This window comes from Lampetra fluviatilis, chromosome 25 (genome assembly GCF_964198595.1).
Source record: "Lampetra fluviatilis chromosome 25, kcLamFluv1.1, whole genome shotgun sequence".
In the NCBI taxonomy this organism is placed as follows: domain Eukaryota; kingdom Metazoa; phylum Chordata; class Hyperoartia; order Petromyzontiformes; family Petromyzontidae; genus Lampetra; species Lampetra fluviatilis.
In genome coordinates this window covers 7,286,176-7,311,047 of record NC_136299.1, presented here as the reverse complement: position 1 = coordinate 7,311,047, position 24,872 = coordinate 7,286,176, and the positions used below count along the sequence as shown (strand labels likewise).

The following is a 24,872-nucleotide window of genomic DNA, read 5'->3' as shown; positions in this document are numbered from 1 at the left end:
TTACAAATGCCAGTAATTTTTTTTTAATCCTTTATATTAAGTTCACTTGCTTGCTTGCTTGCACGCTTACGACCGTGCAAATTTTGCAGTCGTTTTTTAACCCACTTCCCGTGATCCAATCGAGCTCACACACAGACTCGTTGTGCGTGACAATTAATTTTCATGACATTTTTTTTCCAAAATTTTACACTTTTTAGGAAAAAAATAATTATATTTAATTACCAATTGCTTAATGGTGGCAGGCAATCATCTGACCCATAGGTGGCAGCCATCTCAAGCCAGAGGACGAGAGGACTCTAGCCGCCACGCATATAAAGGATTTATAGTGAAAAACTTTGTTTTTACGGGTTAATCTTTTACATCCCATCAACCACGTGGCCGACTTCTGGAAGTGCATAATTTCAGCAGCATTGGGGTGAACGCGAGCAAATCTCTGGACCCGTTGTTGACATTCGCTGTCTCATGGGGCAGAGTCGAGCCCAGCGTGGACACCAAAGCGTGCGTGCGACTCGTCGGGACGATTGAAACGAGTTCGAACATTTGCAAATGTGTCCTCTTCGCGCTGGGTTTGTCGACAGAGTTTTGGGGAAACCATTTCACGGATGCGGCCAGATTTCTCCGAGGGGTGAGTCCCCAATCGCCACACGCCTCTAAAACTCAAGTTTATTTCTCATCCGTTCGTTCCAGTGACCCCCCACACACCCCCATGTTACACACAGACGCACAGGGCGAATGCAATATAACGCTTTCAACCTCAGTCGGACACCGTAAGAAATAATAGATTTCGAGACGCCTGTTGGAAGAATTAAGTTACGTTCGTCGGAGCAATTTTAATGTTTTACTTTAAAGTGAAATAGCAGCAACACTACAATGACGTCACTGCGGCGTTAATCACTTCTGAAAAGGCACTGCGGGTGACGTCACTAAAGCGCTCCTGACTAACTTGAAGATCCGTTCTCGTCTCGACATCAGCGAAGGTTGTAGCTACCAGTCATGAGCCGTGGAACTCGCCCCCCCCTCCTTCCCCCGCCAGCCGTCCGTGTTGCCGACTCACTGACCCAGGTTCAATTCCAGCCTCCAGATCCTCCCTCTCTCTCTCTCTTCTCCCCGGCCTGCCACTGACTGCCGCTCTGCCATAGACTCGCACAGAGACGCGCAGAATCGCAATAAGAACAAACAAAGAGCCATACATAGACTCACATTTCACGTAGAGGCCCGTAGACTTAGAGAGGGGCCCATGAGCTTTGTGTCAATAATTTGTTGTTTTTGCTCGAGTTGGTTTGCGAATTCCGTCCACCATGCATTGTCCTGTAACTGCCAAACATGCATCTCTCCATCCTCTCATCGCTGCCATGGACTATCCACTGCTGTGTGAAGATCAATGCGACGTGTATCCAACTTGCGTGTGTCCTCTAATCCACGCGTTTCCCCTTCTCGCTCCGTCTCTCAATGTGATCGCGAGCACGCGCCCCTTTTCCATATCCTGGGTCAATGTCCCTTGAGTCTGATCCAAATGTGATCGCGGATAATTGCATGAGACGGGGGTCAGTCCACTGCGGGGTAAAGGTTTTACGGCCGTGTGCGTGGTGAGTGTGGGGTGTGCGTAGTGAGTGTGGGGTGTGCGTGGTGAGTCTGGGGTGTGCGTGGTGAGTCTGGGGTGTGCGTGGTGAGTGGGGTGTGCGTGGTGAGTGTGGGGTGTGCGTGGTGAGTGTGGGGTGTGCGTGGTGAGTGTGGGGTGTGCGTGGTGAGTGTGGGGTGTGCGTGGTGAGTGTGGGGTGTGCGTGGTGAGTGTGGGGTGTGCGTGGTGAGTGTGGGGTGTGCGTGGTGAGTGTGGAGGGTGGAGAGTGCGTGGTGAGTCTGGGGGGTGCATGGTGAGTGTGGGTTGTGCGTAGTGAGTCGAAGGTGGTGTACGTGTGAGGCAGGGGTGTGCGTGGTGAGTGAGGTGTGCGTGGGAGGTGTGGGGTGCGTGGCGAGTCGAGGGGGGGGGGGGTGCGTGGTGAATCGAGGGGGGGGGTGCAAGTCGAGGGGGGGGGTGCGTGGTGAATCGAGGGGGGGGGGGGGAGTCGAGGGGGGGTGCGTGGCGAGTCGAGGGGGAGCCCCTTGCCTAGCCCGTGCCACTCTCCCCAGGGATCTCTGGGACATATGGCCGCACTGATTGTTCATTTTCTAACTGGAGCAGTAATTAACGTAATGAAGGGAGAGAGCGGGTGGTGAGGGTGGGGTCGGGGTGAGCACAGGGGTAGCGGTGGGGAGGGGTGGTAATGAGTCGTGGGGATAAGCGGTGGGGTCCCCCTTGTTACCCCCCCCCCCTTGTTAACCCCCTCCCTCCCTGTTAACCCCATTGCCTCTCTGACAGCCCCAACGCCACCCCCACGCCACCCCCCCACTGCCCCCCCCCGCTCGCCACGCGCTCCCAATTAGCGGGCCGCGTGCCCCCTTTTGGCTTATCTAATTAATTTATCAAAAAAACATCGCGTTTAATTAATTCCTTGTCGCACCAGCCAGGTTGGTCCCTAATTGCGAGCGTGGTAGGTGGGGGGTGGAGGTGACTTGGTGGTGGTTGGTGGTGGTTGTGGTGGTGATGATGAGCGCTACAAAGATCCCCCGTATAGCCTTCACAGGCGGTTGGGGCAAGTGCTGTCAGCGAGTAACACCTATGAAGGCCGGCACGGTACACGAGGGCGTGGGTGGCCAGCACCACGCCCGACCGCCTTTGTCTCCCCAGTGGCGATGTTTACACACCGCACCAGGTACTCATTTAAGGCTGAGTCGACCTAGGGGAGGCCCAGGACCGGTTCAGATAATCGTCATAGATGTTGGTCGTCAGCGGGAATCGAACTCAGATCGCCGGGTTCGTAGCGCAGCGCGCTAACCGCTCCACCACCGCTCCCCACGACACATCCACACGCAGACTTGTGAGCGCACACCCCACACACAGGCGAAATATACACGCGCACACACGCAGACGCGCACACACAGATACACACAAAGACAAAGATCTCCCGTATAGCCGTCACGCATGTTTGGGGCAAGTGTTCTTAGCGAGCACCTATCAAGGACGTGACGGCACACACACACTGACAACAAATACACACACACACATACATTCGGACCCATGGAGACGCAACAAAGACAAAGATTCCCCGAATAGCCTCAACATACTGTTGGGGCAAGTGCTGTTAGCGAGCACCTATAAAAGCCGTAACGGTATACGCTCCCCCCGACTCACACACACGCACTGACACCCATACATACATACAAACACACACAGCGACATATAAAGACACACACAAAGACAAAGATCCCCCGTATAGCCTTAACAGACTGTAGGGGCAAGTGCTGTTAGCGAGGACACATGCACTAACACACATGCATGCATATGCAGACCCATAGCGACACACACTGACACCCATAAATACACACACCGACCCATATAAACACACGCACATACACTGACACACACGCACATACACTGACGCACACACATACACTGACACACACACAGACACTGACGCACACACACACATCCACTGACACACACACCGACACTGACGCACACACATACACTGACACACACACACACGCACACACACACACATCCACACACACAGACACTGACGCACACACGCCGCTATAAATCCGCGTTGACGCGCCAAGGCGGCCTCACTTCACGTGACGCGCTCGTCAGCCTGGGTCGCCGGGTGAGTGGAGTTTGCGAGTGCACATTGCAGCGTGTTCATTGACAGAAGGAGATAACAACGCGACGCGCACACACAGTCGGAGTCTTATGTTTGTATTGATGAACAGCACTTGCCCCAACAGTCTGTTAAAGCGATACGGGGGGAAATCTTCGTCTTTCGCGTCGTTTTTATTACAAAGGGAAGCAAATCGCTCACGAGTCTTCGAGACTTATTTATTTCAGAAGGGTCCATGCGGTACTCGGGATGATGTGTGCGACCAATTGAACGTAGGCACCGTGTAAGCCAGGCGGAGACGAGGTTTGCCTTTTGCCGTGCACGAGCGTGGCGGAATACGCGTGCGTGCGTGCGAGGGGTTGACGACAGGGAACGCGCTCAACTCTCCCAACGTGCGGTTCGAGTGGCCGTACGCGACGTGGATGTTTAGCATCATCCAGCAGTGGACTGACAGACAACAAGGACTGTTGCGCACACGCACGCACGCACACCGTACCACGCGTGTGCACGTGGGTATGTACGCAAATGTGTGTCTTTCTCTCTCGGTAGCAATTCCAGTCTTGTCCGGAGTATAAGACGCATCCCCACCCCCCCCCCTGTATTTTAAAGCAAAAGTTGGGTGTGCGTCTTATAATCCGGTCGGCGTGTGTGCGCACGTGACCCGATGTGTGTAACTTTATTGTGGGGAGCGGTGGTGTGGTGGTTAGCGCTACGCTGCGCTACGAACCCGGCGACCCGAGTTCGATTCCCGCTCACGACCAACACCGGTGACGATGATTTGAACCGGTCCTGTGCCTCCCCTAGGTCGACTCAGCCGCAAATGAGTACCCGGTGCGATGTGTAAATATCGCCACTGGGGAGACAAAGGCGGTCGGGCGTGGTGCTGGCCACCCACCCCCTCGTGTGCCGTGCCGGCCTGCGTCGGTGCTCGCGAACAGCACTTGCCCCAACAGTCTGCGACAAGCTATACGGGGGATCTTTGTCTTTGTTACTTTATTGACACCGGGGCCACAAGTTTGGTTGCGAGTCGACGAAACTTTCCGGAGAATACGGTCGCAGTCAGACTTTGATTTGTAACTATTTTTTTTAAGTGTGTTTATTTTGCATTTGCTCTGTTTTAATGTGCGATGGTATACGACCGTGGTGTCGAGTCACGCGTGACGAGGTGCCCCTCTCAGCTGATGCACAGTGCGGCGATGTGTGAGTGAGTGAGTAACAGCAGCGTCGTGGTCACCACGATGATGGTGAATTTTGATGACCGTGTCTCATACAATCAACTTGTTTTTACCTTCTCAATAACATAAATAAACAATGTCCAAACATGTCTCAATACCACCACCGTGGGCCTAAAAAGACATGTGTACATGATAGGCGACGTTTCGGGCAATGTTCTTGACACGGAATGCGTTGAGGTTGTTGTTGTTGTTGGTGCCTTTACATCACTGCCAACGCAGAAGCATCACCAGGTAAAGTTGTTAATTTCTGAGATTGGTTTAGCTTAGAAAAAATGTGTTTGCTTTGTTTAACCTCACGGAAAAGAATTCATCGACTTTTCCACCCTAGACATCCTTTTTTTTGAAACTTTAATAAAACGTGCGGATATACATAGTGTGTGTGTGTACGTGGTGTGTGTGTGTATCATGTATTCCGCGAAACGAACCCGGCAACCCGAGTTCGATTCCCGCTCACGGCCAACGCCAAGTGACGATTTTATGAATCGGTCCTGGACCTCCGACTAGGTCGACTCAGCATCAAATGCGTACACGGTGCGATGCGTAAACACTACCCTCCCCCTCCCCCCCGTGTGCCGTTCCGGCCTTTATAGGTGCTCACTAACAGCACTTGCGCCAACGGTCTGTTAAGGCTACCGGGTGGATCTTTGGCTTTGTGTTTAGTATGCACTGCACAGTGCATCTGTCGCATGTCACGTTCCTTTGGAGTGGTGGCGCAGCGGTTAGGGTCCTGCGCGACAAACCTCTCCGCGTAACATCCGAGTTCGATTCCCGCTCACGGCCATCGACGCCAGAGACGAATATCCGAACCGGTTCTTGGGCCTCTCTTTAGGTCGACTCGGCCACAAATGATAACACATCAGCACTGGGAAGACAAAGACGGTCGAGCGTGCTCCTGGCCAACCCGCTCCCTCGTTAACAGCACTTGCCCCAACAGTCTGTTAAAGGCTAAACGGTGGGATCTTGGTCTTTTTAGTATAGGTAAGTGTATATATTGAGTGTGTGTAATGTATGCGTGTGCAAACACATATATATGTTTGTGTGTGACACGTTTATTTTTGTGTCGGTGTGCATGTGTGTTTACGTGTGCAGCACATGCGTGTTTGCACGCACGCGTTTATGTTACATAAGCACGTGCTTCCGTTGTAGCATGTTGCTTATATGATGTGTGTGTTTGTAATGTGTGTATATATATATGTGTGTGTATATATTGTTTATCATCCTAGAATCGTGATTATTTGTGTATACATGTGTGTCTGTATATGGATTCTGTGTGTACAAATGTATATCGGTGTGTGATGGCGAGTATGTGTGCATGTGTCTGGGTCTCTGTGACGGTATTAGACCGTATAGGGTGATACTCGCTAACAGCACTTTCCCCAACAGTCTGTTAATTCAATACGGGGGATCTTTGTATGTATATATATTTGTACATGTGTATGTACATATATATACCGGTCCATATATATGCGTGTGTACCGGTACCGGTATTAATCATCAATAGGCGCTCGCTTACATAATTTGTCCCAAAGGTCTATTCTGTACATGACATGTTATAGGGGGGGATCTTTGTCTTGTGTATATATATGTGTGTGTCGACGTGAGTGAGTGTTCTGTAAGAACTTTGGAGACAAGCCCTGTGAACTAAGTCATTGCGGCATGATCGTTTGTGCCGTGTCCCCATGCAGCCCGTAACTCCAGTGTCCCCATGTCTCCGTGTCTCTATCTCCCGTGTCCCCGTGTCTCCCGTATCCCCGTGTCCCCATGTCTCTAGCTCCCATATCCCAGTGTCTCTATCTCCCGTGTCCCCACGTCTCTCTCTCCCGTGTCCCCACGTCTCTCTCTCCCGTGTCCCCGTGTCTCTCTCTCCCGTGTCCCCGTGTCTCTCTCCCGTGTCCCCGTGTCTCTCTCTCCCGTGTCCCCGTGTCTCTATCTCCCGTGTCCCCGTGTCTCTCTCCCGTGTCCCCGTGTCTCTATCTCACGTGTCCCCGTGTCTCTATCTCCCGTGTCCCCGTGTTTCTCTCACGTGTCCCCACGTCTCTCTCTCCCGTGTCCCCGTGTTTCTCTCACGTGCCCCCGTGTCTCTATCTCCCGTGTCCCCGTGTCGCTCTCACGTGTCCCCACGTCTATCTATCCCGTGTCCCCTTGTCTCTCTCTCTCGTGTCTCCATGTCTCTCTCTCCCGTGTCCCAGTGTCTCTCTCCCGTGTCCCCGTGTCTCTCTCTCCCGTGTCCCCATGCAGCCCGTAACTCCAGTGTCCCCATGTCCCCATGTCTCTATCTCCCGTGTCCCCGTGTCTCTCTCCCGTGTCCCCGGGAGATCCAGACACGCTTGCCCCCGTGTCTCCCCGTGCACTCAAAGTTGTTTGTGCATTATACAGAAGTGTGTTGTTGTGTTGATCTGGTGTTGCGTTGTATTGATTGTTTATGAAAATTTTAGTTGCGCCCATTCAACTTGGAAGCCTCCAGATCTCCGCTTGCAAAACAAGAGATGTATACTGCGTTTGTCCATGGGACGGGCAAGCTCCTGCCGCACACAGCAAACAACAACAACGATCGCCCCGTGTAGCCTTCAACAGGCAGCCGGGGCAAGTTGCTGTGAGCGAGAACTTTTATGATGAAGGTCGACACGGTACGCGGAACGGGTTGGGTGGCAAGTCCCACGCCCAGCCGCCTTTGTCTCCCCAAGGTTGATATTTGCGCACCGCACCGGGTAGGCCTAATTTAAGGCTGAGTCGACGTAGGGGAGGCCCGGGACCGGTTCAGATATTCGTCACTGATGTTGGCCCGTGAGCTGGAATCGAACTCGGGTCTTTGCTGGGTTTGTAGCGCAGTGCGCTAACAGCTCCATCACCGCACATCGGATGATAAAATATAAAAAAATACACGCATATAGGATCTACACACTAACATACATATCTAGCACATACACACATGTACACACAATTAACACGTACATATATGTTCTATAATTGTAATAAAACAAGCTGAGACGCATACGCACAACAGTGCGCAGCATGTACAAATGTAATATCACATCGAATCATAATTTACCCAGCCTCTGACCAATAATAACCTTACTCGATTCAAGAAAAGTGTTACAATCGTTTCTCCATTATACTTAAGTGCTGTTAAATGTTGTCCGCTTGAAGTTTTGGGATTTTAGGCCTGTGCTTCGTCACGTTTACGACTTAAATGATACATGCATATATATGTAGTACGGTTGTATACACATCAACACACACATCCATGGCACATGCGTGAGTGTGTATTCATAGGTGATCGCTAACAGCACTTGCCCCAGCAGTCTGTTAAAGGCTATACAGGGACTCTTTGTCGTTGTGTATTCACAGGTGCCCGTTAACAGCACTTGCCTCAGCAGCCTGTTAAAGGCTATACAGGGGACATTTGTCTTTGTGTATTTATAGGTGCTCGCTAACAGCACTCGCCCTACATTCTGTTCAGGTTATACGGGGGATCTTCTATCTTTGTGTCTATGGCCGGTGCTGACCACCTCGCTTCATCGTGTGCCGTGTCGGCCTTCATATAGGGGCTGCTCGCGAACAGCACTTGCCCCTAAGTCGTGTAAAGGCTATACGGGGGGTCTTTGCCTTTGTATGCTTGGGCAGTGGTTGCGCAGTAGTTAACGCACTGGACTATTGCGAACCACGGGAGAGACCCGAGGTCGATTCCCGCTCGTGACCAATAACAATTAATATTTGAACCGGTCTTGGTTCGGCCTGCCCTAGGTCGACTCAACCTTAAATATTATACGTGTGTGCTTGCATATATATGGAGAGTATGCATGCATTTTTCGTTACATCACTAAAGTAGAATTTACCATTGGGGCATTACTATTGAAACTTACACACCGCGTGGTAAAACAATATGTAGACTGCACTATTTTATTTTCAGTTAAATTTATGAGGTATAACCCTGTGAGGTGAGCCATGCGGCTCTTGACTCGGGTGCAACCGCAACAAAACAAAAACATGAACAAGAAACATCTTAAAGTGACTACACGCAACAGAAAAAAATCCTGGAAAAATCAGCAAAGTCTTCCAGAAAAAAACACCACATTTCAACGCTGTGTGCAAAAAATCCCAGTGGGATGCAAGTCAAACAATAACTGCAATACCGTCTTTATCTACAGTCTTTGTAGATTGTATTTCACTGTGTGTATATATACTGTAACACAGACTGTAGGTTTATACATGCATCTATGTTGAACTTCTTTCTTACCGTACGTAGCCAACCGTGCTAATAAGAGGTGCGGGGGAAGGACAACAAACTAAACACGAAAATAAGTTCGAAAGAAATTAGTTTTCTATCTAGATGTAAAGCGCATAGCTTCAGTGGCTTCCTAATATAACAACCCTATAGACTTTAGCGTAGTATAGAGACGGTATAGAAATGCAGTCTATATACAGACTGTATTGTGCTTATGTTCGAGTTAAGCACTTAAGCAAAGTCTCGCGAGCGGGAGTAGTTTCCTATGACTTGGCTCACGTGCTCCTCAACTGAGAATCGCTGTACCAATTCTATGTTTGATTTAAATATAAACCATCATCACGATGAGGCCCACGATAATTGTAATGCACATAGCTCATACATAATGTTCAAAGCTATTTTATTGTTATTGAGCCTCTGGCCTGTCTATCTTTGTTCCGGCGAGAAGTGGGCCATTGCTCGAAACGTTGCCCTATAGTTTATATATTACTCGTTCATAAAGCAAGTCTTCGCCAGGCAAAATGTTTCAATAAATATACAAATTTACCTGATCTGATTTTTTTTACAATTTTTATCTACCATCAGACACGAGCAACTACTGAAATTTTATATTTTTCAGCAAAAGAACACAAAAAATTGTCGACGACTTGATTCAACTTCTTATATTTAAAGACGTACTGATCGGAAACCGCTTGGAGGACAAAATGAAATTAACTCAATACTCCGAGGGGAAGCTCCTATCTTTTACCGTTTTCTAATTATAAAAATTTGTACATCATGAAATTTTGTATCTTCTGTTCAATGTTTCACGGTTTCTGAACGACACCCACAAACAAGTTCATGGGGCACCTAAATAAATATTTGGGGGTCTGAAAATGGGAAATCTCGGATTTTCATATTTTTTTCTGTTGTTTTCTTAAAAGCTGCCTATGTACTAAATATCAGCTTTCTACCTTGTCGGGAAGTGCCCTAGAGGATTTTGAGGCATACAGGTTAAGGTCTTTATTTTTAGATATAAATGTTCCTCTTTGTTGAACGTGTTTAAGTTGTTGTTATTGGCTGTGCTTGTGCACCACTCCCAGCAGCAGCAGCACCACAAACAATCAGGGACCGTTATTAATGTATTATGTAAAGTTTATAAAATAATATATTCGTTGCACTTAGGAAGACACGACACTTATCTCGTTCAATAGATAATAATCGTCCACGACCCGCACGCGCGGCGTGGAGAGGCCGTCATCCAGCAGTGGATTATTGACGAGACCCTGTTGCGTGTAGCACTTTAACAAACAGAATCTCCCTGTGGGTGATATCGCCTCGGTCTGAGGAATTCCTCCCCCGGCCGCGGTTAAATCAGGGATCCACTCTTGTTGACATTGCTGCTGTGAGACTCTGTGATCATTTTTTTGCAGACGGACACGCGGATTATACGGATCGTATTTTCAATATGGGGGGGGGGGGGGGTGCATTGGTCAGCGCGCTACGCTATGAACCCCGGTTATCCGAGTTCAGTTCCCGGCCACGGATAACATCAGCGGCGAGTGATAACCAAACCGGTCTACTCACCCATCCCCCACCCCTACCCCCCCCCCGCCCCCCTTAACCAGCGTGGTGAAGTATGGTCAAACATTCCACCCATAATTTACACAACGTGGAGAGGCGTTCAGCCAGCAGTCGATTCATAAAGCTTTAGACAAGTCTATAACTAGCCAAATAGATAAATAATATCAGCTTGATATCTCTCCACATTAATATATATATTTCTTACACATCTCATCAGCTCAATTTCAACAGGATTGATTCAAGACAAGCAAAACTCCGGGTCGGTTTGGACGCACAGAGAGTGAGGCTCGCTTGAATCAACGCTGATTAACCTTCAGATGTCATAGGCAAGGATTGGTTTCGATATTCAGTGTCTCATCAGCAGAGTCAGGGTTTGCTTGAATCAATGCTGGCGGAACTGCAAGATGTTCTGGGCAAGGAGGCTCTCTTTAAGGTATGGGCCTTCGTTCTGAAGCGGTGTCGGCAAAGTTGGACAATGCTCTCCCGTCGGTTGTTCGGCACGATGTCCGACGTTTCGCTCCATGAGCTGGAAGCTTCTTGAGGCTAGTGGTGTTAGACACGCCCCGTAAGGAATGTAAGGACAGCACGGTTGGTTTTTGGTTGATCGACATTCCCAACCGCATTTTAAATGTTGTTTAAACGTGTGTGTGCGTGTGTGTACAAAGTATGTGTGTGATTATGCCCTTATGTGTAACTCTTATGTGTATCTGTTTGTTGTGTATGTGTGAATGCCTGTTTGTGACTGTGTTTGTGTGTATCTGTCTTTATGTTTGGGGCTTCGTGTGCATGTCTGTGGCTATATTTTTGTGTGTCTGTGTGTTTTATATTTTGTGTGTGTGTGTATATCTGTGTCTCTGTCTCGCCGGGTTCGGATCGCAGCGCGCTAACCGTGTACAGTGGCGGCCTTGATAGGTGCTCGCCAACAGCACTTGTCCCAAAAGTCTGTTGAGGCTATGCGGGGGATCCTTGTCTTTGTTGTCTTCACTGGTCTCCTTATTAATCCCTTTTGTTGTGTCCCCCCCTCTCCTCCCCACTCATCCCTGCCCCTCCCCTCCCCACTCATTCCTGCCCCTCCCCACTCATCCCTGCTCCTCCCCACTCATCCCCACTAATCACCGCTCCTCCCAACTTCTCTCCACTCCTCCAAATTGATTCCTGATCATCCCAGCTCCTCCCATCTCTTCCCCCCCCCTCCGCCTCCTCTTAGCTACCAACACTCCCCTCCACACATTCCCCCAGCACTCCACCCCTCCACCTTCTCTCCCCCACACTCATTTCCAAAACTCCCCGGCTCTTCTCCACCACTCGCCCCACCCCTCCCCACGCCCTCCCTCCCACCAAATCCTCCCACCACCAAATCCTCCCACCTTCCAGCACTCGCCTCCAAACTACCCCACGCCTCCCCACTCTTCCCATCTCCTCCTCACCCCTTCCCCACACCCTCCTCACTCCACTGACCCCCCCCCAGACTGCTCTGAAATCCTTCCCACTCCACCCACTCAACCCTGCTCCCCTCCGCTCCCCATCGCCGTGTGTAAACAATCATAATCATATCAAATTTTCAATCGCGAGCGTCATACGAACCCTGCGGTATCTGGGTCTAATAACCACTAATGACTCATTAGCAGGTGCGATCACGTGACTCCCCTCTCATTCAGAAGCGTGCCAACATCACGTGACACTCTCTCCTCGACGCCGCTGGCCCGAGGGTCTGGGTGGTGTCGATTTGACGACCAGGAGAGTGGGAGGGGGTGGGGGCTAGGTGGTGGGGGCTAGGTGGAGGGGATGGGGGCTAGGTGGTTGGGGCGAGGTGGTGGGGGCGAGGTGGTGGGGGCGAGGTGGTGGGGGCTAGGTGGTGGGGGCTAGATGGTAAGGGTGGGGCTAGGTGGTGAGGGCTAGGTGGTGGGGGCTAGGAGGTGGGGGCTAGGTGGAGAGGGTGGGGCTAGGTAGAGGGGGCTAGGTGGAGGGGGTGGGGGCTAGGTGGTGGGGGCTAGGTGGAGAAGGTGGGGGCTAGGAGGTGAGGGTGGGGCTAGGTGGAGGGGGTGGGGGCTAGGTGGTGAGGGTGGGGGCTAGGTGGTGGTGGCTAGGTGGTGGGGGTGGGGGCTAGGTGGTGAGGGTGGGGGCTAGGTGGTGGCGGGTGGGGGCTAGGTGGTGGCGGGTGGGGGCTAGGTGGTGGCGGGGGGGGGGCTAGGTGGTGGCGGGGGAGGGCTGAGGGAGAGTTGGTGGGGGGCGGAAGAGTCCGAGTTAGATAAAGTGCGAGAGAACTGTGAGAGAGTGAAGGAATGGGAGCGCGTGGATGAGAATCGATGTTTTTCGAGATGTCTGTGTTAGCACCTTGTACCAGCTGGGTTGGGAGCAACTTTGAGTGTATGGGGAGGAGGGGAGGTCTCATGGGGGGGGGGTCTATGTGTGTGATGGGGACAAGGGAGGTGGGGTTGTGTTTCCAGACATCTCAAACTACGATGATGTCTGTGTGCTTGTGCGTCTTGCGGGGAGCGGTGGTGCAACGGTTACCACGCTGCGCTACAAACCCGGCGAACCGAGTTCGATTCACGCTCACGACCAACATCTTTGACGATTATCTGAACCGTTCCTGGGCCTCCCCTCGGTCGACTCCGCCTCAAATGAGTATCTGGTGCGGTGTGTGAACGTCACCCCTAAGGAGACAAAGGCGGCCGGGCGTGGTGTTGGCCACCCACTCCCTCGTGTGCCGTACCGGCCTTCTTAGGCGCTCGCTAACAGCACTTGCCCCAACAGTCTTCCCTTGCTATACGGAGGATCTTTACCTTTGTGTGAATAGTTAAAGTGATTTCCTGCTCAAGCGAGCATTGAGGCATTGGTGGTCATGTCCTGTGTACAACCCAGCAAAGGCCAGTGGTGGAAATTCCACATTCCTATGGAAGGGACGATTCTCTATGTAATATAACCTTTCTCGCCAAGTGTCAACTCACTTGATCGACTTGAGAGGGGGACAATGGAGTCAATCCCCAAAGCAGGATTTGAACTCGGAGCCTACCAACTGTGACCTGCTTGTTCTGTCCTGGTTGCTCGCTAACAGCACTTGCCCCCTGCAGCCTATGAAGGCTACACGGGGGGTCTTTGTCTTAGTTGGTTAGTATCTCAGGCTACTACTGTGGCATATCTATTGGACCTTTTTTTTGCCATGATCAAAGTATGAAAAGTACTGGCAAAAAATGCTGGCAACAAACTGTTATCCCATAGACACCACTGCTTAACCCGAACTATAAATGCTCCGATACGTGCGATTGTCTTTGTCCTGTTGACTTGTGGCGTGATGCTCTGGTCTGCCACTGGTGGTGAGACAATGCCACAAAGAAGGCCTTGCTCTCTCTGGTCTCGACCAATCAGTGTCAAAGACAATGCACACGTCGTTATTATCAGTAGAGAACATTTGTTTGCATTTTAACACGTAGGCTTTCGCGACCAGTATTATTCATAATAAACGTTTTTGGGTTAGATCGCGTTATTTATAAGAGTGAATCCACAACATTTACAAAAAATTTAAATGTTGTGGATTCATTCTTCAACACACCGGTGGGCTAAAGCAGTGAACTATTTTGTCTTTTGTCAACGTGACACTTTTTTACTGATTGGCCGTGCCGGGTGGTGGAGGGTTACGACACATTTATAAATAACTCGATCAAACCCAAAAACGTTTATTATGAAGTTGTTTGCATGTTTATTGTGTGCCACAAGTGCTGTGTGTGTGTGTGGCGCGCTTAATGCAGACTTGATCGTCTTGATGCCTTGCAAAAGCAATCTACTTTGGCAGCTCCTGCTTCATTGCCAGAAAGGGGTTTAACCAACACCAATGGAGACTAGGCTCTAAAGAAAGCCGTCTCGGGTGTGGACCAATCAACTTCAAGGACAGTGCATATCATTATCAGAGTTGCTTCTTTTTGTTTGCTTTTTTGACTACTTGTGTTGTGGTTATTGCAAACATGATGCCTTGAATAAAGGTGTCAGTTTTGTACCAGTTCAAAAGGGTAAAAACCTACTACTATGGGTTTTAAGCCTCTCCGCGTGCTGCTGCTGCTGCTGCTGAAGCTGTAGCGCTCCGCCCGCTCACTCTCCCATCAACCTCGACACGAACCCGCGTCCACTGCTGACCCCCTTGAACCGCAGCGGGAGGAGAGAAGGCCGCGTTTTCTCTCCGCGCACGTGGACGATCACGTCACATGTGGAAACGCGATGTTTAGATTATTTTGGCTGCTGTACATTGCCGCACGACGAGCCACGTTGTTGAGTTGTCGTTTGTGGACAGGTCGCTTCTGAAAGAAAATAAGCTAATAGCTCAGTGGGCTTAAGCTGGTAAGAATAAAAGATTGTGTAGTTTTATTTGCGTCCATTTTTTAAGTGATTTGTTTACCTTTGTTATATTTTTTCACTCCAAAGGTGTTTTTGCATTGTTTGTTTTTGTACGGTTCTCACACCTGTGAAAAAAGCTTTATAGCTCATCGGATTCCTCCTGTATAGATACAGATTCTGATCCGTCTCCCCCCCCCTGCCCCATCTCTCTCTATCAGCGTCAACCCCTACCCCACTCTCATTCCACCCATCCGCGACATCTCCCCCGTGACCCCAGCTCCCCCGCGGACCCCCGTTCCATTACCCCCGTCAACTCAACAGGGACTCTGCAGCAACTGCTGCAGCATTAGCAGCAGCAGCACGTAGGGACGAAGAGGAGGCGATTGAAACTCTTCGGCTCTCCTCCAGTCAGAGCCGTGCGCCAGTGGAGAAACGTACTGGACCGTGCCAGGCCGAACCGGGACTGGTCCGGACCGGGTCTGGACCGGGTCTGGGCCGGGCCAGGCAGCATGATGGTGTCCTACCTCAAGCAAGGCCCTTACGCCATGAGCGGCATCGGGCTGCACCCTGGAGGTGGCATGGAGCTGCTGCACCCCTCCGTGGGGTTCCCCGGTGAGGGACAGACCCCCCCCCCCCCCGCCATCTAGCTCCACCATCCTCACCACCCCACACCCTCACCGCCCTCACCCACTCACCACCCTGACCTTACTCTCTCAACCCTCACCCGCTCACCACCCCACACCCCATCCCACGACCCTCACTTCACCCTCATCACCCTCACCCACTCACCACCACCCTCACCAACTCACCACCACCCTCACCCACTCACCACCACCCACTCACCACCACCCTCACCCGTTCACCACCCCACACCCCATCCCACCACCCTCACTTCACCCTCACCCACTCACCACCACCCTCACCCGCTCACCACCCCACACCCCATCCCACCACCCTCACTTCACCCTCACCCACTCACCACCACCCTCACCCGCTCACCACCCCACACCCTATTCCACTACCCTCACTTCACCCTCACCACCCTCACCCACTCACGAACCCTCCCCCACACCACCACCCTCACATCACCCTCACGACCCTTACCCGCTCCTCACCCTCACCACCACCCTCACCCGCTCACCACCTCTCTCCTTCCAGCTTCCCTCACCACCACCCTCACCCACTCACCACCCCACACCCTATCCCACCACCCTCACCACCCTCACCCGCTCACCACCTCTCTCCCTCCAGCTCCCCTCACCACCACGAGTACCGTAGCGAGGGTGGGGACGGGCGGGTTGATTGCCCGTCCGGGGCACCCCATCCGGAGGGGGGGGGGGTGCTGCCCCCCCCCCGCCCCCCTCTCATCGTTGTAAACAATGCAGGCTGGTGGATGAGAAATGTGGTGGGGCGGTGGCGAGGATGGCGCCTTGCCCAGAGCCCCCCCCCCCAGCTCCTCTCGCTCGTACCCCTCCCCCTCAGCCCCCACTTACACTCACCCCCCTCCCCCCTCGCCCCTCAACCCTCCTCACTGCCCACGTGACGCGAATAATCCCAGCCCCCCCCCCCACGTCTCCCTGTCCCCCCATCCCCACCCCTGGCTCCCACCTCCCCTCTCCCCTAATCCCTCCATGCCGGTAACCAGCACGAGTATCAGTTCGCCTGTTTACCCTTGTCTCTCCTTACCCAGCAGCCACCTCCATTAACTTGTAGCCTCGCCTCACTTGGCCTCACCTCCACTCACCTGGCCTCACCTCCACTCACCTGGCCTCACCTCACCTGGTCCCACCTCCACTCACCTGGCCTCACCTCTGTTCACCTGTAGCCTCGCCTTACCTGACCTCCATTCACATGGCCTCACATTAACCTGGTCTCTCCTCCCCTCACCTGTTGCCTCACCTCACCTGGCCTCGCATTCACTCACCCTGTAGCCTCACCTGGCCTCACCTCTATTCACCTGTAGCCCTACCTCACCTGGGTTAGTGAAGGCTTGGGGGGGGTGGGGCAGAGACGGGTGGCAGCACAGAAGTACAACTCTGCATTGGGTTGCACCACACTCTGTTGCCCTCCACATAGGGCCTCATCTTACCTGGGCTCCGACTCACTTGTATCCCCAACACTCCTAGCCTGCACTCACATGAATCCCGTACTCATCTGGGCTCTGACTCACTTGTATCCCCTACTCTCTTGGCCTACACTCACCTGGCCACCGACTCACCTGTATTCCCTACTCACCTGGCCACCGACTCACCTGTATTCCCTACTCACCTGGGCTGCACTGGCCTGAATCCCCTACTCACCTGGGCTCCAACTCACCTGGATCCTCTACTCACCTGGGCTGCACCAACCTGAATCCTAGACTCGCCTGAACCCTCGACTCACCTGAGCTGCGCTCACCTCCACTCACCCTGGACACGAGCACGAATGACACAAACTCGGCGCGATCGCCTATCTCACTGCCCCCCCCCACGTCCCCTCCCCCAAGATAAACAAACAACGGTCTCCACGACACCTCACCCTCACCGCATTGCCCTTCACTCACCTGTGTCCTCTCTCTCTCCCTCACCTGAACGCAGTTCAAACGGGGCCCAGCCGTTTAAACCCCCACCCCTCCTCCCACCGTCACCCCAAACCCTCACCCCAAACCCTCACCCCAACCCCCACCTCGCGCCTCTCTCCCCTTATCTCGCTGGCTCACATGAGCCCGCATGCACGGCTTTGTGAAAATATGAGCTGCAGAAGGGGGCAGAGCGAGAGAGTAGGTGGGTGAAGATGGTGGAGAGGCAAGAAAGAGCGCGTGTGTGTGTGTGTGTGCCCGAGAGAGATGGGGCGAGAGAGAATCAGAGAGAGAGAGAGAGACAGGGTTGCGTAAGAGATGAGAGAGAGAACAGAGTGGGGGTGGGAGGTGGGGGGGGTGTAAATTACTGGGAGAGAAGCGAAAGAGAAGAACGAGAGATAAAGAGGCAGAGAGACGGGAGGGAGATGGGGTGGAGAAACACAACTATGAGAGGAGAGAGAGAGAGTGAGTTCGGGCGTGTTAGAGGAGGAGGTTGCAGGGAGGGACGCGGGGGGGGAGAAGGACGATCTGGGAGAGAGGAGAGACATGGAGGTGAAAGATGAGAAGGATGGAGAAGGGGAGGAAAGAGAGATGGGAGGGGGAGGAAAGAGAGATGGAGGGAGAGGTATGGATGGAGAAGGGGAGTGAGGAGAGTTGAGAGTTGAGGTGAGATGTTGAGAAGGGGCACTTTTTAATGAATCCGTGACTTCTCTCTGTCCCAGTGAATGTCTCTTCTCTCCCGCATCTCTCTGTCCGCCTCTCCACCCGCCCCCGCCCTCCCCCCGTCTCTCTCTTTGTTCATCTCTCTGCCTGCGTCTGTCCGAATGTCTGTACGTCTGTCTGTCTCTCCGTGTATATCTGTCCATCTCGTCTGCCTGCCTTGTGTCCATTCGTTTCGTCTCTCTGCCCGTCCGTCTCTCCCCCTATCACTCTCTGCCCGTCTCTCTGCCTGCGTCTGTATGTCTACATACCCCCCCCCCCCCCGTTCCATACGTTCATCATAGCCAGGGGGTCGACAATCAGAATGACGAGAAGATACATTTATTTTTCGAATCCGGTAGAGAAAATTCAATATCTCAAGAAGCGCAATGCACGTGGTGAATAACGATCACGTGGTGAATAACGATCACGTGGTGAATAACGATCACGGAGCAGTCCTTAAAGAGCCACACGCGGCTCTGGAGCCACAGGCTACCCACCCCTGTCCATGCCTGGCTCTTTGTCTCTACGCCCGTCCTCCATTCTGCCCTCTCTCACTCCACGTTTCTATCTGGGATTGTGTCGCTCAGTCTGTCTCACTGTCCCTTTCTTTTACTCTGTGTGTGTGTGTGTGTCTGTCCCTCTGTCTCACAGTCTCTCCGCTGATTTTTTTCTGTTCGTCTGTCTGCTTTTTGGCATGTTTGACCATGTCTCTCTGTCTCTGTCTCTCTGTGTCTCTGTATGTCTGTGTATTTCTGTGCTGCTGTTTCTCTTCATGTCTCTCCGACTCGATTTCTCTGTCTCAATCTGTCTCTGTCTGTGACCTCTGACTGTCTCTCTGTCTCTCTCTGACCTCTGTCTATCTGTGTCTCTATCTGTGACCTCTGACTGTCTGTGTCTCCCTGTCTGTGACCTCTGGTGCCTTACCATCAGCCCTACCAAAACTAAGCACCTGCCTGGGTATCTTGTACCATCGGACACTCCACCCCCACAACTCCCAATCGGTGATGGGGCACTAGTGGAGAGAGTGGAGAGTTTCCCATACCTGGGCAGTGTGCTTATGACCGGCTCCAGTTTAACAGCAGAGGTCTCACTCCGAATCAGTCGAGCGGCAATATCTTTTCATCGGTTGCGTAACGCTGTGTGGAAGCTACCTGGTCTGTCGCTCCGCACGAAGCTTCAGGTCTTCTCGGCCACAGTCATTCCCTCCCTTCTCTACGCTTGCGAAACGTGGACCCCCCCCCCCTCAATGGAGCATCTTCGCCGGTTGTGAACATTTCGGCTGGCCTGCCTACGATCCATCCTGGGTTTAACCAGGCTGGATTGTGTGAGGAGCTCACAAATCCTTGAAAGATCTGGGCAAAGTCCCATCGTGAGCTCCTCCGGCAGGCAAGGCTGCGTTGGCTGGGTCATGTCGTCCGCGTGCCCAGCCACCGCATGCCTAAACAGCTTATATTCGGCCGGATCGAGGGGGCTAAACGGGCGCGGCACGGGCTAGAGAAGAGATGGAGTGATGTGGTACAGGAGGACGTGGAGCTGAGTGGACTTGCCGATGACTGCTACCGGCGGTGTCAAGATCGGCCTCTGTGGAGGAGGCTCGTGAAGGACGCTACTGGGCAGTTGGAGGCAGTTGCCCTCCAGCAACAACGGAGGGCAGAGGAGCGACGCTCACAACAACGAGCGGAGCGCCGGGTGGCTAAAGCACAGCAAGTTGGCACAGTAGGGGGCACAGGTGGTGCATCAGCCAGTCATCTCGGTCATCTCCGTCAGTCGACCCGTGGCACATGCTGGGTCTGCCCCGTGACCTCCTGCCAGCGGGCGTTCGACACTTCACGTGGTGGCCTCAAGGTGCACATGGCCTGGCACAAGCGTCGTGGTGACGTCACCGCCACTTAGTGGCGAATGGCGGTTGTTGTCGTGACCTCTGACTGTCCGTGTCTCCGCGTCCCCGTCTCACCCTCTCTCTGCGCGTGCCTCTCTGCCCTCCCCCCCAGGGGCGCCGCGCAAGCAGCGTCGCGAGCGCACGACGTTCACGCGCGCGCAGCTCGACATCCTGGAGTCGCTCTTCTCCAAGACGCGCTACCCCGACATCTTCATGCGCGAGGAGGTGGCGCTCAACATCAACCTGCCCGAGTCGCGCGTGCAGGTGCGGGCAGCCGGGCGGGGCAGGGAGTGGGGACGGGGGGGATTAGCAGGAGGTGGGGGAGGGGGCAGAAAGTGTGGTGGGGGGTGCGGGGTGGGGGGGCAGGAAGTTGGGGGGGGGAGTAGGATTTGGGAGGGGAGCAAGTATTAGAGGGGGGGGGGGGCAGGAAATGGGGGAGGAGCATGAAGGGGGAGGGGGGCAGAAAGTGTAGTGGGGGGGGGGGCAGGAACAGGGGGGAGGGGAACCACGTGGGACGTTGTCCACCAGGTCGGGCAGCAACTCCGGAGCAAATTTTGGGGGAACGAATGAGGGATAGAATCTGTGTTGGGGGGGGGGTGGAGAGGATGGCCAACTTGGGAGTTAATTCTATCTCCCCTCCCCTCTACTCCCCCCTCTCCCCTCTGTTTCCACCGGCATCCCCACAACCTCACGCCCCCCCCCCACCATCCCCTCTGCACCGTCGACTCCGCCCCAGGTGTGGTTCAAGAACCGTCGCGCCAAATGCCGCCAGCAACTACAGCAGCAGCAGCAGCAGGGGCAGCAGGGGGGAGGAGGAGGTGGTGGGGGAGGAGGGGGAGGGAGCTCCCAAGCCAAGCCCCGCCCACCTAAGAAGAAGATGTCTCCAATGCGCGAGGCGTCGGGTGATGCTCCTCCACTCTTCCCTTCCTCCTCAGCGGCAGGCAGCGTGGCTCCCGTCAGCGGAGGTGGAGGTGTGTTGTCTGCTTCCCTGCTGCGTAGAGTTCTCGTGGTTCTGCGGGACAACTCTCCCTTGGCTCTCCAGTAGCTCTCCCGTAGCTGACTTACAGCTCTGCCTCAGCTCTCCCACAGCTCTCTCATCGCTGTCCAACAACTTAGCCACAGAGTGAGATGACAGGAGAGAGGTAGGAGAGAGAGAGCGTGATGATGGGGCGTAGAGCGAGATGAGAGGGGGGAGGTAGGAGAGTTTGTGGAGCGGAGTAGAGTGAGATGGGAGGAGAGTCGCGTGAGATGGGAGGGAGTGAGATGGGGGGAGGGAGTGTGATCGGAGGGAGTGAGATGGGAGGGAGGGAGTGTGATGGGAGGGAGTGAGATGGGGGGAGGGAGTGTGATGGGAGGGAGTGAGATGGGAGGGGAGTGAGATGGGAGGGAGGGGGAGGGAGTGAGATGGGAGGGAGTGAGTGAGTGAGATGGGAGGGGAGTGAGATTTGAGGGAGTGAGACTAGTGTACAGGTTTCCCTCGCTCTGTGCCCGTTCGGTTTGTGCGATGTCGCGTAATATACACAGCCAGCGTATTTGTATCCAACGTTCGCACTCTACGGGTTGAATTCACTGAGATGCAGCTACGCGGTCAGACGTTGCACAACGTTGTTGTACTGTGTGTGCACTGTGTGCGTACGATGTGTACTGTCTGTGTGTACTCTGTGTGTGTACTGTGGGTGTACTGTACTGTGTGTGTACTCTGTGTGTGTACTGTATTGTGGGTGTACTGTGGGTGTACTGTGTGTACTTTGCTTCTCGGCAGGCAGTTGTCTCCTCGTGCAGTGCATTGTGGGTTAGGCGACTGTGACGTCTACCCCACGTGATTTCGCTTTGTGCGCCATTTTTTTTGGAACGCATCTACTACTACTCCTACCGCATAGAGCGAGAGAAACCTGTATAACGCATACAGACGTCTACCCAACGTCACACGTGTCCCCCCTCTGTCTCTCTCTGTCTCTCTCTGTCGTCACCGCCCCAGGCTCCTCGTCCTCTGCCGCTGCACCCACCGCGACCCCCTGCACCTCCGCCGCTAGCACACCGTGCTCCAGCTCCGGCTCCATCTGGAGCCCCGCCTCCGCATCCCCCCCTTCCATGGAGCCCGCGCCTTGCCCCAACCCCCCCGCTCATCATCATCATCACCAGCAGCACCAGCAGCAGCAGCAGCATCAGCAGCAGCAGCAGCAACAGGGCGCTTCCCCAAGCTCAACAACGTCTGGGCAGAGGCTGCCCGCTTACGCAACCTCGTTCACTCATCTGCAAACCGCGGCTCATTACATGGGGTGCTCAGCTGGTTCCACGTACGGATCTGGTGGTGGTGGTGGTGGTGCGTATTTTGGTGGTGGTGGTGGCGGTGTGGTGGACCCGTGCGGTGTCGCCATACACGGCCTCTCCGGCGCCTCTCTCAGCCCGCTTATCCAACAACAAAGTCACCATCACCAACATCATCAGCAACATCAGCAGCAGCAGCATCAGCAACACCAGCAGCAGCAGAATCACAGTAATGGCAGCAGCAGCATCAACCTTCAGCAACACCAGCAAGTGTTGACTCACCACCAGAGCCATCACCACCACCATCAACAGCATCAGCATAATCAGCAACATCATCATCATCAGCAGCAGCAGCAGCAGCATCAAGGGCAGCACCTGCAGACTTTGAGCCCCCTTTGTCAGTCTCCTTCTGCGCTGGGTTTGGGGTCCCCAGGATTCCCAGGCGCTGCTTTTGGGGGTCCTGACCCCTACCTGGGTGACTATAAGGACCCCTCAACTTGGAAACTGGGGTTCGGTGCCCCAGACCCCTACCTGAGTGACTACAAGGAGCAACAGGGACTCACCACGTGGAAGTTCCACGTGCTCTGACGATGAGACGGGCGCGCTGGTCATCGTGTGTGTGGGGGGGGGGGGGGGGGGGGTTGGTGGATCGGGCAGAGAATGATCATCTTCGTCCGTCCTGCTCGCCGAGACTCCCGTTTTTTGATGGGGCCACGAGATGGTGAAGGCCAAGGTCGAGAAGTCACCGTGGCCAAAGCCGTCGGTGCCACCACCGCCGCCGCACCTCCTCACTCACCACCAACGCGTCCATCCCCTCCGGCAGTTCCAACAGCTCCTCTCCACGGTCGACACACGGCTAGCTCCAAGACCGTCAACCCACCGCCATCTCCCCTCCCAGGTCTTCTCTTCCCCGCTTGCTTTGCCGGACTCGTGGAGTGCCCATCTCAGCGGTCGGCTCCCCGGCTCCATCCCAGACACGCGAGCGCGTGTGCCGTACAGCGGAACCGTTTTTCAAATGTTTCATTTATTCTTCCAAAAAAGTTGTATGTGAGACAGCTACCTGCCACGTTCTCTGCTCGAATGCAGCATTTTCAATTCCTAGCACCCGTCTCGGACGCCCGTGCTCAAACGCAAGCAGTACATACATGCGATTGTTGAATCTATCTGTGCGGAGTCCGGAGTCCTCCCCCGCCACTCGTATAACATGCATGGTGGAGTTTCTCCGGCTCTGCGTTTTCCTTCCCAGGAAGCAAAGAGACTCCGTATTTTAAAAATGGAATTGGCCAAACAAGAGTCTTCAGTCTTGGCGAGGCTTTTTTGCCGTGTAAAGTACAATTATGAAACGCGCTACGTATGGGTATAGATTCGTTACCCATCTACGGTTCATGATCATCGCCTGTGGCATGATAGGTGGACGAACTTGACCCAGGGCAACCGCTAGGTCGACTCGGCCCAAAATTTGTACAGCAGTACCTTTGTGCCGTGGTGGGTGCGGTTGCCGAAACTTCGGCGACACTGGAAAGACAAAGACGGTCGGGCGTGCTTGCAAATATGGTGCTGACCCGATAACACACCACCCATCGTGATATATATTGTTAGCAGTACCGACCTTAATAGGTGCTCGCTAACAGCACTTGCCAACAGTATTATTTTTTGAAACATCTCGACTGTGAGTTTGGTCGCTTCTAAGGGTAAACATTGTGAGTCTGTGTTCGTGAGTCCGACACGTCAATGTAAACATATTCAGTAAGTAGTGCGATGCACTAACCTTTACCTTACACGGTACATAATTACATTACTCACTTGCCAACCCTATGGATTTGAAGGGGTAAGCTGCCGATTTTTTCATCCGTTTACCACGTAGGCCAGATGCTGCCACGGTGGGATATTGGCCCACACAGCGGACTTGCAATCCACAGAAAGCGCTCAGGTTCAATTCTATCTCCCGGCGCGGCAACTGAAACAATGGGGGCGAGTTTCTTAAATCTCCTCGCCCCCCCCCCCACGCTCTCTCCGCCTCCCCCCCCCCCTTCCCCCAGCCCCCCTCGTCTATCTGCACAGCAGTAGAAATGTGTTGTGTGTACGTACGTAGAACTTATTTCGCAACGTACGTAGCCAACAGTGCTAATCCGAGGTGTGAGGTGGGGACGACAACAAACGATCATCGACTATCAGTGGTGAACCCATTGTTAGTGGTGAACCCATTGTTAGTGGTGAACCCATTGTCAGTGGTGAACCCACTGAACCCATTGTTAGTGGTGAACCCATTGTCAGTGGTGAACCCACTGAACCCATTGTTAGTGGTGAACCCATTGTCAGTGGTGAACCCACTGAACCCATTGTTAGTGGTGAACCCATTGTCAGTGGTGAATCCACTGAACCCATTCTTAGTGGTGAACCCATTGTCAGTGGTGAACCC

At 53.4% G+C, this 24,872-nt stretch overlaps 1 protein-coding gene across 1 annotated transcript in view; it reads left to right on the top strand.

Annotated features, from left to right (window-relative positions):
* Positions 1-24,872, top strand: part of LOC144941752 (uncharacterized) — a 36,096-nt gene extending 11,224 nt beyond the window's left edge. The window contains exons 3-7 of the mRNA XM_078868166.1: positions 15,266-15,659; positions 20,298-20,449; positions 20,922-20,983; positions 21,029-21,156; positions 22,164-24,872. Coding sequence (XP_078724292.1) covers positions 15,557-15,659; positions 20,298-20,449; positions 20,922-20,983; positions 21,029-21,156; positions 22,164-23,041 — 1,323 coding nt within the window. The 5' untranslated portion in view covers positions 15,266-15,556 and the 3' untranslated portion in view covers positions 23,042-24,872. The remainder of the gene's footprint in view (positions 1-15,265; positions 15,660-20,297; positions 20,450-20,921; positions 20,984-21,028; positions 21,157-22,163) is intronic.